Here is a 19,926-nt window from a genome sequence, read left to right as displayed (position 1 = left end):
GTGTCCACAAGTTGTTTTTTCAGTGAACTTACATTTTTAAATATTCCAAAAATAATACCTCTATAACAAATCAAGAGATTTGTTTCATCACAACGTTTAACCATTATTGATAAATGACAAAGTAAAATAATAAAAAAAGGTTTAGTGATGTATACAAATTAAGGTGGTTAACAATCGTCGACAAAGGCGACATTTTAAATTGACCAAAAAAAGGAACTTTTTTACATTTCTGATTTGTTTTGTGACCACATTTAAAGACTTACTATATTGACACCACAATGTTCGATACATGTTACTCATTTTGTAGGCTTTACCTGTCCAGCACAGTCCTCTTGTACAGTCTTTCAGGTTCCCTTTCTTCCTCCAATTTTGAACAACAAAATATGTAAATGATGACATAATCAATGAATTATATCCTGATTCAATTAATGCATCTCTTGTATTTGACCTCATATTCTCCTAAAAGTTAATTTTTATAGTCATCATAAAATATTATATTTCACACAGGGTTGCTAATATAACTCTCCTAAACTCTAGAGGGCGATGTGTATGGCTAGAACCTCCTGCCCCGTATAGAGAATGAATGCGTGTGAGCTTCCGCTGCCTGTATGGTCTATCGTTCATTGAAACTTAAAATTAAAATAGGTAAAAGTTGTAAAAACTTGGCCTGACCTCACAGTTTGATATTTGCAGTAGTTCTTTTTATGTCAATAATATCCTGTGTATGGAGAATTGAGCCTGAGCACATGAACGATGTCTGCCATGTTTGAGGGGAATGCGTTATCAGCCATGCAGACGTCGTCTCACTGCCACACTCCTCTAAACAATTACAGGTGAGCAAAATCATCATACGAGTTGATCAGTAACATAAAAAACAGCTGAAGTCTGTGAAAAGTTGCAGTTTACATTAGTCTGCATTATAAATTGTAATTAATTACGGAAAAACGCACATATCGTTCTTCCATTACTGTCACAAGAGAATGTGAAACGTATTTATTGAAAATGTGTGGTGTGTAGGGTTTTGCTAGATAACTTACTCCCTATTTGTTAACTGTAGTAATATATGTACATTTTACATGGCAAATGTCATACACAGTCCCTTACAGTCATTTATTGGGTGTGGGTTTGCTGTCCTTAGTTTGGCTCTCCTTAATCACATTTGTTTACAGCTTTACATTGCCATGACATAAATACTTTTATTTGTTGTATAATTATAGTAGTAATATGGAAAATTATATATCAGGGCTATTTAACTCCAGTCTTGAAGTGACTGTCAGACAATGTTTTTCATTGTAATCGCTGGGGCTGCACGATATTGGGGGAAAAACTGAGGTATGGGATAACTTATGTATCACATATCATTTAAAAGAAAAACAACATCATATTATAAATTATATAACTAACATACGTGTTTCACATTCTTTTTTGGATAAAGAAGGCATCATTCACTTTGTCTTGCCAGTCTCTCTGCTATCTGTATTATTTTGATGTATTAAAACCATTCAGTTATTGCAAACCATTGCTATATTCATACTGCAGTATGCATATTGTGATATGCACACTTTGCTTTTAGGTCTGTTTGCCTTTTAACTTTTTTATGTTCACTTAAATATTCTTGCAGTTTTCCATAAATATACCATGTAGGTTTTTTATTTACTATGAGGTCATAGAAATACACACCAATTATAAATATGTTATGAAAAGTAGTTTTCGACTTATTATAGCATGTAACACTATTGTCTCTGACAAGTGATGTCTATAGAAACATCAAAAAGGAATCCTATTAAAATATAGTTGTTTATTTGTTTTTATTGTCATTGCAAAATTTATTACATATAATAAATTTATACATATAATAACTTTCATTTTTTCCTCCCCATTAGCCCTCAAGAGCTGGCTTTAGAAATTAAGGCTTTCATCAGTGGTGTTGACCAGACGCAGGGACGTAAACTCAGCGTTCGCGATCATGCACGGTGTGCAGTACGCCTCCTTCGAACGGTACCGGCTTGCCGCGGAGCCGTCTTAGAGCACTTAAGGGGCGTGTATGATGAATATGTTGCAGCTTTTCTACAAGATCTGGAGGCAGAAAGTGAACACGGAGGCAACGGTACAAGTGGAGGAAGCAATGCCAGCGTATCCAATTTAGAGGATGTTATTAAAGAAGTTCATGCTGTCCTGTCAGAATTCATCGAACTTAGTCCTAAAGCTTGGGCACCACTTGTGTCCACGTGGGCTGTAGACCTTCTTGGTCAACTTAGTAGCAAGCATGCAGGACGAAGAGCGGCTCCTCACTCCTCCAGCCTGAACGAACTGCTGCAGCTATGGATGTCGTGTGCAGCCACGCGCTCACTTATGGAGTGCTACTCTCAGTGTCTAGCAGCCATGTTGGCATGGTGTCCTGATGCCTGTGTGGATGCGTTGCTGGACACCTCTGTTCAGCACTCGCCTCATTTTGACTGGGTCGTTGCCCACATTGGCTCTGCCTTCCCTGGAACTATCATTAGCAGGGTACTGGCTTGTGGGCTCAAAGACTTTTATGCTCATGGATATGCCTCTGCTGACAAGATGAGCCAACAGCAGCCAATCGACAAGAGCAGTCGGGTCCCCAAAATAGGCTCAGTGGTTGGTATCCTTGGACACTTGACTTCCAGGCATTCGGAAAGCATCAAGAAAGAGCTCCTCAGGATGTTCCAAGACAGTTTGTCTCCTCCGCCCCAAAATGTACCTGCACATTCATCTGGGGCTGGTGGGTGGGAGAACTCCCCTCACCTCCGCAGGGCCACCGTCCCCTTCCTGCTTCAGCTGGCTGCTCTTTCCCCTACACTCCTGGGTGCCGTTTCTGCAGAACTGGTGGATTTTCTTCGACCACCTGTACTAGTTCAGCTACAGGCTCAGTTTCAGGCTCTGCCCCGGGAGGAGCTTGAGAACATGTTAGGTCTAGCAGTGCACCTCATTAGCCAAAGCCCTTCGGGTGGAACGAGGGTGCTAAAGTTCCTCGCTGACACTGCCACGCCATCTTCTGTGATCATATCAGGTCCTACACCCTCCCCCCATGATAGTATTCGAGAAGCCTGTGATCGTTTACTCCAAATGCTCCTGCTACACCTTCACAAGCTTGTTCACAACAGGCCAGAGGGTGACGAACCTTACCCACATTCCTCATCTGCCTCTGGTTCAGCAATGCTTCAGGTGATTCCATTTCTAGAGGAGCTTCAGGGTCACATAGGGGAACTGTGCGCTGAAACTTTGCGCCTTGAGAGGAAAAGGCACCTTTGGTTGCATCAGCTTCTGTGTCTGTTATCTGTATATGGTGGTGCGAGCGTGGCCACTGAAGCTTTGTGTCAGCTCTTTACCCAAGCACGAAATCCAGAAGAGCTTGCACTGGCTTCGCAACTGTACACCCCTCTTTCCACTTCTCTTTCTGGGTTGATACCCTCAACAGTATCTCGCTGTGTTGCTCAGATCCACACCCAGACCCTTAACAATAGAGAGTTAGCTCAGCTCCTGAACAACCTAGCTACTGCAGTACAGAGTCAAGAGGAGGATCATAGAAATGGTGGGTCTGCGGGGGGAAGTTCAGCTCAGTCGTCTATGTCTGCACAGGTCAAAGTCGCTGTTTCCATCCACCTTCATGATTTCTGCCAGTTGCTTCTTCATGGTGACACTGTGGTATCCAGGGCTACTGCTCGTCTTCTGTCATGCAGCCAGCTTCCCAGAGCTTGTTCTCCTGCTCATTTACTACTGATATGTCGATCAGCAGTGACACACTTTTTTGTTTCTCTACGAAAGCAAGGTGAGGTCCTTAAAGTAGGAAGGCAGCCAGGGGAAGAGGAAGTGGCCTACTCCATGCGTCTATTGTCACGTCTAGCAGGCTACTCCCCCTTGGCACTTAAAGCTGTGTTGCAACAACTGGTGGAAGGTGCTCTACTCAAAGGAAACAGAGATTTGTTTGGGGGTCTACAGGAAAGTCAAGGTGATGACACCACACAATCAGCTAACCACCCAGATATCTCACTGCTGGACATCAACTGCAAATTTGGCACCTCTGTTAACTTTACCGGTAACGTTTGGTCCGTCTTTCATTCTGGTGTTATTGGAAAAGGTTTAAAACCTCCTCGCACTCCCTTCCAACCTGATCCAGACAGAGTCAGTCATAATGTACAGACCTTGCTCGCATTAACCGTTAAATGTTGTAGTTCAAGTGGAGGAAGCACTACAGGCAATGCTAGAAACGGCTCTGCTGCAGATGCTGGTAATGGCCTTCCCCCAATTAATGCAGAAGCTGCAAAGGTCATTGCAGTAACATTGGTGGAGAACATCTGCCCAGACGTAGCAAATGGAGAGCTGTCATGGCCACCAGAGGAACATGCTAAAACTACAGTCGAGCGAGACATACACATTCGCCGTGCCTTCAAAGGAAACCCTGTGTTGTTCCACCTTCTCCGTGTGGTCGCAGCTGGACGTCCAGCTCTGTGTTACTGCTCTGTTGTTCTAAGGGGCCTACTTTCTACCTTATTGGCTCATTGGGAAGCATCAAGACAACCATCAGTATCAGACTCCCCCTGGCATCTTCAGGCGTCCTGTTTGCTTGTATCATGTATGGGTGAGGGACAGCTTCTACCACCAGTACTGAGCAACATCCAAGAGGTCTTTCCTCACATCTCACCATTTGAAGTCAGGCTGCTCCTGTTGGGTGTTTGGGAGTACATGCGAGGCAACAGCCCTATGCCACAGAAATTCACCTTTTGTGCCGATCAAGGAATTTTCTTTCGGGACTTTTCGCGGGACGGTGATGTTGCACGCTATATAGCACCCATTCACAGCGTTTTGCATAAGAACATTGATCGTCTGGGACACATGTGCTGGAGATTTCAAGTTTAACTTTTTTAAGTACTGTTTTGGAGGCCGTGATTATTTTTTTGAATTTAAATATTTTTCAACAAGTAGTGCTTAGTGCATTTCTACGTTTTAATAAGATTGTTGAGATGTAGACAATGGATGTAGAAGAAACCTTTGTAGTTGTGACTTCACTTTTCACCTTCACCTCACCTCAGTTTTTTGTATTGATAAACATTTATATCATCTATCCAACTTTGTGTACATAGTTTATTGCTTATTAAGCACTGAAAATGTTTATGCATACAGTGAAATTTCTATTCACATTTTGTCTTTGTGTTTTGGAAAAGTAAAGATGTCTGAAATGTTTGATGTCTCTTTGTTCCTCTGTCTGCTCAAGAACAGTACATAAGTTGTGCTAACTGAATTAAAATGGGAAATAAAATAAATATAGTTTAAATATAATATAAAACTCCTAAATGGATAAGCCTTGTTGTTGATGGTACCCATACAGCACCTAAAATACAAAATAAAATAAAAACTTATATTTGCATCTAATAGTGCCTCTATGTGTAACACGTAATGCCCTTTCATCACACAAACATGAGCAAACAAGTATACATGTAAGATTTGGATTCGTTGCTATGGAAAGGGGGGTCCATAGGGACTCGTTGTTACCCAATGGTAATTCAGCAAACACACTAACTAACCAACCTCCGGGAGGCAGGGCTTAACGCTGCGTCCAAGATGGCGGTTATCTCCATTGAAAGGTAAAACAAAGAATTTAAGCTGTCATTTCAGGCCGTCATCTTATCTTTACGAGTTTTATATGCCTTAATTTTAGTCAAAACATTGACCGATTCATGTAATAGCTGGGTTGTAAATATCTGCAGGTGTTGAATGAAAAGGAGATGCATACGTGTCTGGCATGATGACGAGTCATGCTAAAACTAGGACTATTGTGTCTTTATATAACCTTATTGAGCATGTAGTTAAATCCAAAATATTACATAATATTGTCTAAGCGTCATTTGCATTTCATAATGCGTTGATAATCTCTTTGTAGATTTAAACGATCTATTTATTCATAGGGTATCTAAGCTATCCTGAAAACTAGCTTTATGATTAAATCTAGAGTTTGCAGATGATGTTATTCGGTGTTACTCTTAATGTCTTTAGACAAGTAGGAGTTTTGAATGGTCGATCATTTGAACATCTTAACGAGCGACCGCATCGTGGAAAAGTTTGTCTTTAGGGATTAGCGATTAACAAATATCGCAAATAATGTGTAGAGTTAGCGAATGCATTTTCAAGTAATGTGATTTTTATGCATATTCCAAACATGCTAATAAAATAGTCTCAAGTGAAACAACATATTTGCTTCATTTCCTTAATTTCTCTTTCATGAAAGAGTGATGAGTCCAGATTGTGTCGTGTGTGGGCTATATGAGGAAGTACATGTAGCTCTGACAATGGCATTGTTTCACCTCTTTCTTGAGTAACGTTAGTTTTTCTTCAAACGCCTCCATGCTCATTCATTACTCTATCATGATCCATAGTAGTAACTGAGGTATTTTCAACTTTCCTCTCTTGTTTTTTTTTTCAGGATGGGGCTGCTGTCTGTGGTCTGCGTGTCTCTGCTTTTTAGCAGCGCCTTTGCTGTGGACCGGGGAAACTTTAAAACCTGTGATCAGAGTGCCTTCTGCAAGTATGTTAGATATATGGTCAATTTGTACATTGTCATTTATCACAGATAATAACTATTAGCATTAGGGGGGTTTTAAACAAGTGGTTTTGCACCTATTTGGCTCTCCCTACTGGCTCAACTTGCAATCTCATTACTGATTGGCTGACTTTGCTGCCACTCAAATAATGTAGCCAATTATTTTAAAGTGGAGGGGCAGTGAGACATAGATATGTATATAAAGGCTAGATGGCTCAAGGCGGAGTCAGCTGTGTCGTCACTTGGCGGCCATCTTAGGTCAGTGCTGCCATAGTGCTGCTCCCTGCTGCTGTGGACGGAAGGTGAGTGACATACGCCAACTAAAATGCTCGTAACTTGCTGAATTCTTGACGGATTTACAAACGGTTTGGTTTTTTACAAACGTTATTAACGTGGCTATAATTCTGGATGCTTTAACATGTTTCATGAATTTTTTATTTATTTTTAGTATACGTATTCAGTGTCATAGGTACATCTTTGACGTTTATAACAAACCAATCCGTTTGAAAATCGGTAAAAAATTAAGCAAGTTATGGTCATTTAAAAGTACCTGCATCATTAAAACTCAATGCTACGAGTGAGCGAGCGCCCTGTCCTAAGATGGCCGCCAAAATGCGGACGTTCCACTCAATTGGCCATCAGCGCGGACGAGCCATCTAGCCTTTATATACATATCTATGCAGTGAGATGCCTGTGATGTCATAAGCATCAGTTTTTCAGATTGGGCTGTTTTCTGGCTGACATTTCTAAAACAGGAATTTCTATGAGACTGAGATGTTTAGCATGTTTAGCACTTTTTGTATGTTTGTGAATGTGGGTAGACTACCATTATTCAACAAAGACAAGGTAAAAATGGTTTTTCATTCTCTGTCCTCTTTAAAGGAAAACATCACAGTTTTTCAATATTTTACTATGTTCTTACCCCTACTTAGACGAATTAATACATACCTATCTTTATTCAATGCGTGCACTTAATCTTTGTACAGGGTGCCGTTAATATGTTAGCATTTAGCCTAGCGCAATTCATTCCTTAGGATCCAAACAGGGATGAATTTAGAAGCCACCAAATACTTCCATGTTTTCTCTTTTTAAAGACTGTTACATGAATAGTTACACGAGTAAGTATGGTGGCACCAAATAAAACGTGGCGATTTTAAGCAGATAAAAAATTTGAACTATATTTTATGGCGGAAGAGCACTTAGTTTGTAACACTTTGACCTCGGCGCACAGAAACATCATCACTCCTAACTCCTCTCGCTCACACTTACGTCAATATTACATCGCCAGAGGTCGAAGTGCTGCAAACTTTTCCGCCATACAATATAGTTCTCGTTTTTTATCCCCTTAAAGAATGACATGTTTTGTTTTGTGCCACCATACTCACTTGTGTAACAGTCTTTAAATAGGGAGAACATGGAAGTGTTTGGTGGCTTCTAAATTCATCCCTGTTTGGATCCTAAGGAATAAATGGGGCTAGGCTAAATGCTAGCACATTCATGACTCCCTGTACAAAGATTAAGTGCACGCATTAAATAAAGATAGGTATGTATTAATTTGTCTTAGTTGATGTAAGAACATCGTAAAATAATTCTGCAAGGGCCTCAGAAAATAAAAGATTTGTATGTCTCTAGACGTCAGCGGTCGCTCAAACCGGGCCAGTCTCCATACCGGGCCCTTTTGGACACTTTGGAGCTCAGTGACTCCAGAATGACTCTTCAGCTCATCAATGAAAACAACAAGGTCTGTTTCATGATCTCTGAAAACAAAAAGTTGTTAATTCGGTTTGTTATCAAGAATGATAACTATAAAGATAATATAATGATGTAACTTCAATAATAAATATACTTTAACTGTATTAGCATTCACTACTGAATGGTGCTACACTTTTAATTTTAGAGTAATTGGTAAAATGTTTATTATAATTAAAATTATTATAGTTAATAATTACAGTTATTGTTATCTCCTTTAATGGCATCAATTCATGGAGCATGGGACAAAATTCTCCCACCCACAGGTGCAAAAAGTAGGCATTATTATTGTCGCAGTACCCAGGACCTTGTTTCTTGTCCTCTCCTGACGACTGCCTGGATTTTGCTCAATCTGCTATCTTGGTATTTGCAGGTGCATTTGCTGTTGGAGCTCTACAGACTGCAGGGCAACATGACACGGGTGAAAATAAATGAGTTGAAACCTCTGAAGCCTCGCTTTGAGGTGCCAGACGTGCTCATAGCAGAGCCTCCTACAGAGCCGTGAGTGTCTGAGAGCACATGATAAAACTGAACAATCAAACACATGCATGATTAATTTTGCTTTCTGGGTTACCTCTTTCTCATCTCACCGTCCTTTTATTTGTCTCTTTGTATCTCTCTCCTTTCTGCCAGTCTCTCACTGTTGTCTAAGGATGACAACGGTGTCGTGCTGTCTCTGGGAGCAGATAGCCAGAGGTTGATAGTCAGTGCAAGGCCCTTCAGGCTGGACATTATGGAGGGGCCAGAAGTGCTGTTGTCACTCAACTCTCGTGGCCTGCTGGCCTTTGAGCACCTGCGGCTGCGCAAGGACACGTGAGGATTTACCTTTATTGTCTGTGCTGGCCCCAAGTGTATTTTAATTTTACCAAATGAAATCGTCAGTGAATCTGCTCTGTGAATTTGTGCAATGAAGTAACACTTAACTGGTGGCCATTAGGCAAAACACATGAAATGCAGTGAATAAGATGGCAAAATAAACTGGGTTATTTACCAAAGAGGATGGGAACTTTTCAACATATAAGTTTTGTGGTAGTTTTATGGTGCTTGCGCTTGATAGACAATAGAAATGATTCCCTCAGAAGATAAATAAATGCTAACCACTTGACCATAAAAGTCTGTTTAACCAGTGTTATTTTTTGTCCTTTTTTCATATATGGGTGTGTTATCAAAGGCAAACACAACCTGATGGTGCAGAAGTAAAAGACAACGTGGATGAAGCTCAACAGCAAGAGGATGGAGACAAGGTCAGTATGTTTATGTACAATTGTGGGTGTGCTCAGGTTATTGTCTCAAATGTACTCATGCCACGTCTTCAGATAGGTTTGACTCATCCGGTTACTGTGCCCAATCTGGTTTAACAACTGTATGAAGTAGTTTCTGTGTGAAACTACTAACAGTAAGTGTGACATTAGTCACCACAAGTGAACCAAATGTCTGGGAACTGAAACTGGATGGAAGTAAAATTATTTTATAATTTTTTGTCTCATCTTTAACAGGTGGAGGAGGGAGAGAGTGATAAAGAGGAGGACGGTCTGTGGGAGGAAACATTTAAATCCCATACAGATACTAAACCAAACGGTATGTTTATATGCAAATTAAAGGCAGCTTAAAAATCCCACTCATGCATGGTTAGTATAATATTTCAGTCATGCAAGACTAAAGTCTTATGTACTTGAATGAGAAAAGGCTAAAATTGTGTGCTAAAATCACAATTAAACGGCAAATTTCCAACCAACAAGTATGCCTGACATGAACTGTACCATACATTTAGTTTCTCAAGCTCAAATTGCACTAAAACACCTTTATTTGAAGTCTTTTTGGCTATTGCACATGCACGCAAGTTGACAATCCCAGTAAAGGATTAGTCCATTTTCTCAAATCCAGATAATTTACTCACCACCATGTCATCCAAAATGTTGATGTCTTTCTTTGTTCAGTCAAGAAGAAATTATGGTTTTTGAGGAAAACAAACCAGGATTTTTTTCATTTTAATGGACTTTAATGGACCCCAACACTTAACAGTTTTAATGCAGTTTAAAATTGCAGTTTCAAAGGACTCTAAATTATCTCAAACGAGGCATAAGGGTCTTATTTAGCGAAACAATTGTCATTTTTGGCAAGAATAATAAAAATATGCACTTTAAACCACAACTTCTCGTCTTCCTCTGGTCGTGTGACCTCACGTAATACGTCTTCACGTCAAGAGGTCACGGATGACGTATGCAAACTACGCCCCAGTGTTTACAAGTGTGGAGAAAGAGGACCTTTCCAATGTTGTTTTTTGTCGAATGATACTAATTAATGTCTTTATGTCGTTTATTGTTTAAAATGGTCTGCAAATGTGCGTTTCATATACGTTTCGTGACCTTTCGACGTCATTACGCATTTACGTGAGGTCGCGCTGGCGCGTCACAGGACTGAAGATAGATGAGAAGTTGTGGTTTAAAAGTGCATATTTTTTTATTTTTCTTGCCAAAAATGACAATCGTTTTGCTAGATAAGACCCTCATGCCTCATTTGGGATCGTTTAGAGTCCTTTGAAATGGCAATTTTAAACTGCATTAAAACTGTTAAGTGTTGGGGTCCATTAAAGTCCAATTAAATTTGAAAAATCCTGGAATATTTTCCTCAAAAAACATAATTTCTTCTCGACTGAACAAAGAAACACATCAGCATTTTGGATGACATGGTGGCGAGTGAATTATCTGGATTTTTTTTAAGAAAATGAACTAATCCTTTAAGTGCCTCTGTATAGAGTCCCTCCCAGAAAATCATCAGTCACAATCATTTATATCACCAGAGAGGCCATGTTGAGTGTTGCATTTTGCTGCACTCATAGTAATAGCAGTCTCATATGTTATTATATCTATGGACATGTGATTGGACAAAAATCTGTGTAGTGTAGGTTGAGTCATGAATATTTTGGACTGGGAAAATGTCTGCAAATTTCATATTTATGAATTTGGCAGATGCTTTTATGCAAAGTGACTAACAGTGTATTTAAGAATTCATAAGCTTGTATCTAAGATTTTAGCAGTATGTATGTTCTGGAAATCCAACCTATGAGCTTTATGCTACTAACACAATGCTCTTATAAGTGCAACTACAGCATTTTAATGCTAAAATGTATAATTTAGCAACTATACATTATACACAATAACATGTAGATGACATCATAACTGTTGTAACTGTATCAAAGATGTTGTATATGAATGTTATCTAATAATAATTATCTCTGTTGGTTATAATTTTTTCCTAGGCCCCACATCCATAAGTTTAGACTTCTCCTTGCCTGGTGTAGAACATGTGTATGGAATTCCCGAACATGCTGACAACCTAAAACTCAAAACTACAGAGTAAGAAGATGTATTATTAAGACATAAACATATTTACAATTGCTTAGCAAAATTACAGTATACTTTTTATGTCATTATGTTTTCAAGTCTCCCCTCTCTGTGATGTAAATAAACATTAATATACTGTTTTCTTTATTTCTAGTGGAGGGGACCCATTTAGGCTGTATAACCTAGATGTGTTTCAGTATGAGCTCTATAACCCTATGGCTTTATATGGATCAGTGCCTGTCATGCTGGCCCATAACACACAGAGAACTTTGGGCATTTTCTGGCTTAATGCAGCTGAGACCTGGGTAGACATTAGCTCCAATACAGCCGGAAAGGTAAGTCATTAGGGTCTTTAGTATGTCTCATATAAGTACTTTGTATATATGTTTATATAATTAAAGGGATAGTTCACCCAAAAATGAAAATAATGTCATTAATGACTCACCCTCATATCGTTCCAAACTTGTAAGACCTCCGTTCATCTTTGGAAACACAGTTTAAGATGTTTTAATTTAGTCCGAGAGCTTGTTGACCCTTCATTAAAAATCTATGCACGGTATACTGTCCATGTCCAGAAAGGTAATAAAAACATCATCAAAGTAGTCCATGTGACATCAGTGGGTCAGTTAGAATGTGTTGAAGCATCGGAAAAACATTTTGGTCCAAAAATAACAAAAATTACAACTTTTCAGCATTGTCTTCTCTTCCACGTCTGTTGTGAAGCACATGCGCGAGAATAAAGTCACGTGACTGCAGTGACGCGGATGACGTACGACGCGGCTGACGTGTTGTCTGGTGCGCCTCAGCTGTTTGTTTGTTTTTTGTGTGCCCGGGCACTTTTTTTGGTGCGCTTCGTTTACAGTCTGAGGGAGACGCACGCTGTAAGTTTGGAAAAAAAACTTTGCAAACATGTCTGAGGATAACACGTCATCTGCGTCACTGCAGTCACGTGACTTTAGTCTCGCGCATGCGCTTCACAACAGACGTGGAAGAGAAGACAATACAGAATAAAGTCGTAATTTTTTTATTTTTGGACAAAAATGTATTTTTGATGCTTCAACACATTCTAACTGACCCACTGATGTCACACAAACTACTTTGATGATGTTTTTATTATCTTTCTGGACATGGACAGTATACCGTACATAAATTTTCAATGAAGGGTCAACAAGCTCTCTGACTAAATATAAAACATCTTAAACTGTGTTCCGAAGTCTTACGAGTTTGGAACGACATGAGGGTGAGTCATTAATGACAATATTTTCATTTTTGGGTGAACTATCCCTTTAACATAATGTAGTTATGTTACACAATGTATTCATTTTTAATTGTAGGAGTAGTTCATCACAGAATTAAAAATTCTGTATTAATCCAGCCTCTTCTGCTCCAAACTTATGTGCATTTCCTCTTTTTATTACAGACGGTTTTTGGTAAGATGCTAGACTTTGTCCAAGGCTCCAGCGAGACGCCACAGACTGACCTTCGCTGGATCTCTGAGAGTGGCATTATCGACGTCTTCATCATGCTTGGACCAAAACCTGCAGATGTCTTCTCACAATATGCCTCTCTCACAGGTGACTGCACTAAAAAAAATTATGAAAACATTTTCAGGTCTATATGTTTGGATAACAACAGTTCTTATGGTTCATAAAAAATGACCAGGATTATTTTGTTTTTCACACTGTAGGCACCCAGTCGTTCCCTCCCCTCGCCAGTCTGGCCTATCATCAATGCCGCTGGAATTATAATGACCAGGAGGATGTGCAGTCAGTGGACCAGGGTTTTGACAAACATGACATCCCTTATGACTTCATATGGCTTGACATTGAGCATACCGATGGCAAGCGTTACTTTACCTGGGACCCCCACAAGTTCTCTGAGCCTAAAGACATGCTGCAGGGTCTCTTGTCCAAAAAACGGAAGGTTAATCACTATTGTTTGTAAAATATTTGGTTTTAGATTTGTGACACTGTCTGTGAAATGCAGTCTAAAGTCTTAGGCCCAATCCCATTTCTCTGTCTTATGTGAATGTGCAAAACTATGGGGTAGGGGTAAGGGATAAGACAGAGAAATGGGATTGGGCTTTAGTCTAATTTTGAGATTAGGAGTATCAAAGTTTGATTTTTGTCATTGATTTCAATCTTTGACATGACCTTACTCAGACAATATTAAAGATGTCAAGGTCATATTTTTACAGAATGTTATTTGCATTATGTAGGGTGATTTTTATTTTAAAAAATACTTTAGCCGGGCTTTCACAGACATATGGTTCCATATATGTATCGCAGATGTTTTCTTTAATACAGATTTTCTGTTCAAACAAAACATGCCAACATTTTGTTTATAGATGGTGACAATAGTAGATCCTCACATCAAAGTTGATAGTGGCTACAAGATCCACAATGAGATTACTTCTAAAGACTTTTATACTAAAAGCAAAGATGGTGGGAATTACGAAGGCTGGTGCTGGCCAGGTGAGAAATGGTATTTTAAATATAAAAATTAGATTTGGAGTACAACACTGTTTGTAAAACATTGCTTAATGTTACGTTAATTTACTGTATAAATGAGTTTTTCATGACTTGTTTTGTCCATCTCACAGGAAACTCTGGTTACCCAGATTTTACAAAGCCGGAGATGCGAGCCTGGTGGGCCAGCATGTTTTCCTATGATCAGTATGAGGTAAGAGCTCTGTTCCCATCATTTTTAAAGAGCACTGAAATTATAGTAAATCCTAAATACTCTTCTTGACTAGTAGGATGTTAGATTTAATTATTTTCTTTAAATGATAAAAATAAACTTAATAATGTCAGTATAGTGGTTTAGTGTAGATCTGTTTAAGCAAATCTAGCAGATGCTAGACATCTAGAAGTCTTTCATCTCACCTTGACAGGATGTGGTGACCTTTTCATTTCCCTTCTACACGTCCTTGAAATGAAAACCTTTGAAAAAACAGTTTGCAAAAATAATTACGAAGCATCTTACTGCAGCAAAGAGACACAAACAAATGTTTCAGGTACAGGAAGAGTCGAGAAGCAGTTATGCCACAAACTATATCAGACTCCTCATCAATGTCAATGAAACACAAATCCAGTAATGCTACAGTGCACGTGTATATCATCTGTACATTAAACTGCAGAACACTAATCTGTAATCTATAAAATAAAAAATCATGTTTACATGTTTTAGGGCTCAATGGAGAACCTTTATACTTGGAATGACATGAATGAGCCTTCAGTGTTCAATGGCCCAGAGGTCACCATGCACAAAGATGCTCTCCATGGATCTTGGGAACACAGAGACGTACACAATTTGTATGGATTATATGTGGTGAGCAACGCTTCCTGGGTTAAATGAAGATATCCAGTGTTTACTGTATTTTAAATAATAGTGGAGTATCAAAAAACATGTAAAACTTCCAATGAAAGTTTAACATTACTTTGCACCATTGCAGCAAATGGCGACTGCCGAGGGTCAGAGTCAGCGATCTGGTGGAGTCGAGAGGCCATTTGTGCTGACTAGAGCTTTCTTCGCTGGCTCTCAGAGATATGGTAAATGAAAAGCTTATGACATAAGCTTACTTCTTAATTATAGTACATAGGCATTGACACACATGGTCTCATTCTGTGAGTTTGTGTGTTTTGTTTAGGAGCCGTCTGGACTGGTGATAATGCGGCTGAGTGGGACCATCTCAAGATTTCCATTCCCATGTGTCTCAGTCTTGGACTTGTTGGCATCTCTTTTAGTGGAGGTCAGTTGTTTTAATTATTTGTTTTAAAACGTGTGTGTGCCATTTTTGCAATGTTATGTTTCTTATAGTTAGCCCAGGTTAACATGCATAGACAATTATAAGTTATAATTTCCCCCAAATTTGTAAACACTGCATCTGTGGCAGAGACTGTGAACATTGCTGTTTGTTTCCTTAATCGTGGTGTTTGTCTCATTACAGCTGACGTTGGTGGCTTTTTTAAGAATCCCAGCACTGAACTGCTGGTTCGCTGGTACCAGACAGGTGCGTATCAGCCGTTCTTCCGTGCTCATGCCCATCTAGACACGCCACGAAGGGAACCTTGGCTCTTTGGCCCAGAAAACATGGCTCTTATCCGGGAGGCAGTCCGCCAACGATATGCCCTGCTGCCATACTGGTACCAGCTCTTCTACCATGCGCACAAAACTGGAATGCCAGTTATGAGGTGAGTGAGGTCCACTTGAACAGTAAAAATACCGCTTATCAGATTAAATTTTTGATTTGTGTCACTCTTTTATGTAATTGTGACTATTTAGTACTTATTTGTTTCATTCCACATTAATGTTTTTTTTCTCTTTCCGGTCTGGTCTTAGACCTCTGTGGGTTGATTATCCCATGGACACGGCTACATTCACAATTGATGATGAGTTCCTTCTTGGTAAGAGATAAGAGCTTATTCAAGGTTTTATTTGAATTTAGATGCCATTCCTTTCATTGGAATTTAAAACTTGCTTGTGTTTTTTTTTATAGGGAGAGATTTGTTGGTTCACCCAGTCACAGAGGAGGGGGCTCGTGGAGTCACAGCCTACCTGCCTGGAGCTGGAGAAGTAAGATTTGAATGTATATTTGGAACACCTCCCATGCCCTGTGGTACCATTGAATGTTATCATGCATTGAACAGGACTTAATACAATAACATATATACAATTACTTCTGTTTTCATTTTTAGGTTTGGTATGATGTGCACACTTTCCAGAAGCACAACGGCGCACAAAATCTCTACATACCAGTTACCCTTGGCTCTGTAAGAACCTTTGTCATTCAATCTATGAATTCGTATGAAGTGAATCGTACAGACAAACATGATTATTTTAAAAACAATAATTAAACCCCACCCCTAACCCCAATGTCACAGGAGCGAAGCAAATCGTACAGAAACATGCAAATGTGGTCATACAAATTAATGCAAATTAGCCACCTTGTAAAATGTGTACAAATTGCAATGAGATTTAGTTGGTTAGTAAATGCTTTAACTAATGTTAAAGGGGATATTCCACAAGGCTTTTTTAAGATGTCAAAGCATTTGTTACATAAAGTTGTTTTTAATCTAAGAGGAAATTTTTATGTGTCATTTAGATTCCAGTGTTCCAGCGTGGTGGGTCTATCATCCCTAGGAAGAACAGAGTTCGAAGATCATCTGCATGTATGGAAAATGACCCGTACACCTTGTATGTGGCACTTAGTCCTCAGGTAAAGAGACAGTTCAGTGTCTTAACTACTTAAGTGAGGTGCTTACTGTAATGCAATTTGTCAGACAAACTAACTAGCCAATTTTATCTTTTAGAAATATGCTGAAGGAGAGCTCTACATTGATGATGGTCATACTTTTAACTACAATGAAAAGAAAGAATTGATTCACCGGAGACTCACTTTTGCCAACAAGGCTCTCACATCTAGGTGACTTTCCCACCGTGTCCATTCACTTCTTCACTTTTGAAAACATAAAGAAAATGTACCATAGTTTTGACTAATTTTTTTTTATCTCAGCAACCTGTGCCCAGACTGTAACTTTTCAACTCTTTCATGGATTGAGAAAGTTCTCATTCTGGGGTCCAGCAAGCCCAGCAAGGTTCTTCTTAAAATGAATGGTAAGATTATTATTACTATTATTATTATGATTATTATTATTATGATTATTATTATTATTATCATTTTATTTGACCAGCATTTTACATGGGTCCTTGTAATCCTTGAAAGTTTGTAAAAATTCAAGTCCCTGGGATGTTTTTGAAAATATACATACATAGATATAGGTCATTGCTTTATATGCAAGAAGTTTTCTGGGAAAAAATCCATGTTATTCCCTGTGTAGTGTAGGATAATATCATTAAAATTCTAGACCTTTTAAGCACATGTGCTAAACTGTTCGCTTTAAATTCTTATATTTTCTGTATGCGAATGTTGATTCACACCAAAATGATTTTTTGCATAGTTGTGTTTGACAAATGAAAACATCTCGGGTTACGTATGTAACTGTTGTTCCCTGAGAAGGGAACGAGACGCCGCGTCTCCCTTGCCTTACTTCCTGCGTCCCTGTAACGCCGTCTTTGGCAATATTTTTAGATAACGATACACTTCCTGGCTCCCGCGTCACCCTATCTTTGTCGTAAAGCCTCACCATTGGTTGAATTTGATAAACACATTCAGACGCACTTAGCCTTGGAGGCGTCCCAAAAGTGTCACCGCAGTGACGCAGCAGGAGTTCCCTACAGAGGGAACTGTAACATTGTGTTACCTTTAAAGATACAATGTAACCTTGCTCTCACTTGAAATGTGTCCCCACATTTAGTCCTTGATTTTGAGGGTGTTGGACCTGGAAAGTTCTTGAAAGGTGTAGGAATGCTGATTTTATTAGAAATTAGAAAATAGTCTCTGATATTGTCTTTGAAATCATCTTCATGCTAAACATAGTAAAGGATGCCGTACTGATCTTCTCCCTATGTTTCACCAAGGCAAAGAAACCCCAGTGGAGTTTGAGTTTGACACCTCTATGTCGGTGTTAACCCTTCGTAAACCTGGCATGAATGCTGGGGCCGACTGGACCATTCTGCTGCAGTAGCTTGGAGGATCTTCACCACAGCTGGGGACCAGATGAGATAGAAAAACACCCAAAAGAAGAAAGGAGAATTGTATCATTCATAAACACTCAAGCAAATTGAGCACACACACAGAAACATGACAATTCAGAAGCAAACAAGTGGTGTGTTGTTAAAAAAAAAAAAAAACTGGCAGGGTCAGACAGTAAATGTCATTTCCATTTTAAATGTCGTAAAATCACCAGACAAATGCTTTGTTTATCATTTTATCCAGTGAAAGTAGAGTTAAAATTAACTGAACCATCATACAAGGTGTAAATCTGAGATTAGATGAGATTTAAATGCTCACAGTGCACACTGATAATCATTATTCGAGATAATCGGTCCTGAACAGATCCTTCATTTTCAACCACAAGATAAGGGCACCAGTTTCACAAATCTTTATGCACTTATGCATTTTAATTGATTGAAATGGATCTCACTGGAGAGTGTTTAGGAGCTGTAGATTCTCATGGATTAGCAAAAGTGAAGGATATTTGGGTTAGGATTTTTTTCAGGGTAATACACCACTGGATTTGTGGAATAGTTTTTCCATGTTTAGATTTTTTGTTTCTTAGTGCACTTATTTTGGGTTTGGGGGGAAACAGTGTAGTGTTTTGTTTTGAGCCAGCCAAACAGAATGTTACGGTCAAGCACTTATAATAATTCCAGACTAATATGCTGTGATGGCAATGATGATGTGTGAAGTTAATCATTGTTATCCTCTGTAAAATCTTGTCCAAATGATTGAAGGTAATATGTTTTCAAGTTTTTCCATCTATGAGGGCAGCATTCCCGCTCAACCATTTCATGTGACTTGTGTTTTTTCCATTTATAGTTTAATTTTTTAATTGAGACCCTGGAAGCTCTGAAAATTAGAGACTAAATACATAGTCTATTGGAGTTTTGATAAATGGGTGTTAAAATGAGATGGTAATAAAGATTAACTGTACATTCCCGATTGCTTTCGTTTCCTTTTTGCTACTTATATCGTCCTGTTTGGATGGTTTCCTAGATTTGTTCATTAATTTCTTAAGACGGTAGCAATAAAACTTTTTAGGATCACTACTTAATGAGATGGTGAAGTTTAAGATAAAACAAATTCTATTTATAACATCTAAAATGCAGTTGAAACAGCGCCGCCTGTGGTGGTATCTTTAAAAACCAGCAGTTCTGCATGACGAAATGAATAAATCTACACTTTATAAATCTAGACACTTCCGTTTTCTGGACAGGGTTAATCCTAGTCTAAAATGCATGTTTAATGTTCCTTAATTTATAAACACCTACTATCCGTTTTGTCCCTAGATGCACACCAGTTTTGTTTTTTTGTAAGGTATGTTTGTAAAAAGTCAGATATACTTTTATAATTAAGGCCTAGTCCTGGATTAATCTAAATCTTGTCCGGGAAACTACCCCTTCAAGTGATTTCTATTTGCTTCGACTGAATAGGCTTGTTCGACTTCATGCGGCGCCGCAAGAATCGACAGCTGGATGACGTCAAAGTATCGCGAGAGCGAGACAAAATATGATTCCTTGAATCATTCTCGCGGTACTTTGATGTCATCCGGCTGTCGGTTCTTGCGGCGCCGCGTGAAGTCGAACAGTCCTAATATTCGATCAAATGCGGACTAATTAGTGTTAATGTGGCATCAAAGTACCGCGAGAGCA

The 19,926-nt window shown here is 39.0% G+C and overlaps 2 protein-coding genes across 2 annotated transcripts; both read left to right on the top strand.

The window, feature by feature from the left end:
• The first annotated feature begins 593 nt into the window (after positions 1-593).
• Positions 594-5,343, top strand: ints5 (integrator complex subunit 5). The gene is made up of 2 exons (XM_065273906.2): positions 594-833; positions 1,884-5,343. Exons 1-2 carry the CDS (start codon positions 754-756, stop codon positions 4,879-4,881), a joined length of 3,078 nt encoding a protein of 1,025 aa, XP_065129978.2. The 5' UTR covers positions 594-753; the 3' UTR covers positions 4,882-5,343.
• Positions 5,344-5,530: 187 nt separating this feature from the next.
• Positions 5,531-19,214, top strand: ganabb (glucosidase II alpha subunit b). Its single transcript, XM_065273908.2, has 24 exons — positions 5,531-5,606; positions 6,443-6,544; positions 8,192-8,300; positions 8,682-8,809; positions 8,942-9,121; positions 9,480-9,552; positions 9,805-9,886; positions 11,568-11,664; positions 11,807-11,987; positions 13,073-13,226; positions 13,340-13,575; positions 14,000-14,126; positions 14,255-14,334; positions 14,842-14,982; positions 15,107-15,203; positions 15,302-15,403; positions 15,602-15,845; positions 15,994-16,058; positions 16,151-16,227; positions 16,350-16,424; positions 16,757-16,870; positions 16,965-17,077; positions 17,168-17,268; positions 18,133-19,214. The coding sequence occupies exons 1-24, from the start codon at positions 5,584-5,586 to the stop codon at positions 18,237-18,239; spliced, it is 2,808 nt and encodes a 935-aa protein (XP_065129980.2). The 5' UTR covers positions 5,531-5,583; the 3' UTR covers positions 18,240-19,214.
• Positions 19,215-19,926: the final 712 nt, after the last annotated feature.

This window comes from Paramisgurnus dabryanus, chromosome 16, assembly GCF_030506205.2.
Source record: "Paramisgurnus dabryanus chromosome 16, PD_genome_1.1, whole genome shotgun sequence".
Classification (NCBI taxonomy): Eukaryota; Metazoa; Chordata; class Actinopteri; order Cypriniformes; family Cobitidae; genus Paramisgurnus; species Paramisgurnus dabryanus.
The sequence above is the reverse complement of the archived record's forward strand: the minus strand, read 5'-3'. Positions and strand labels throughout refer to the sequence as shown.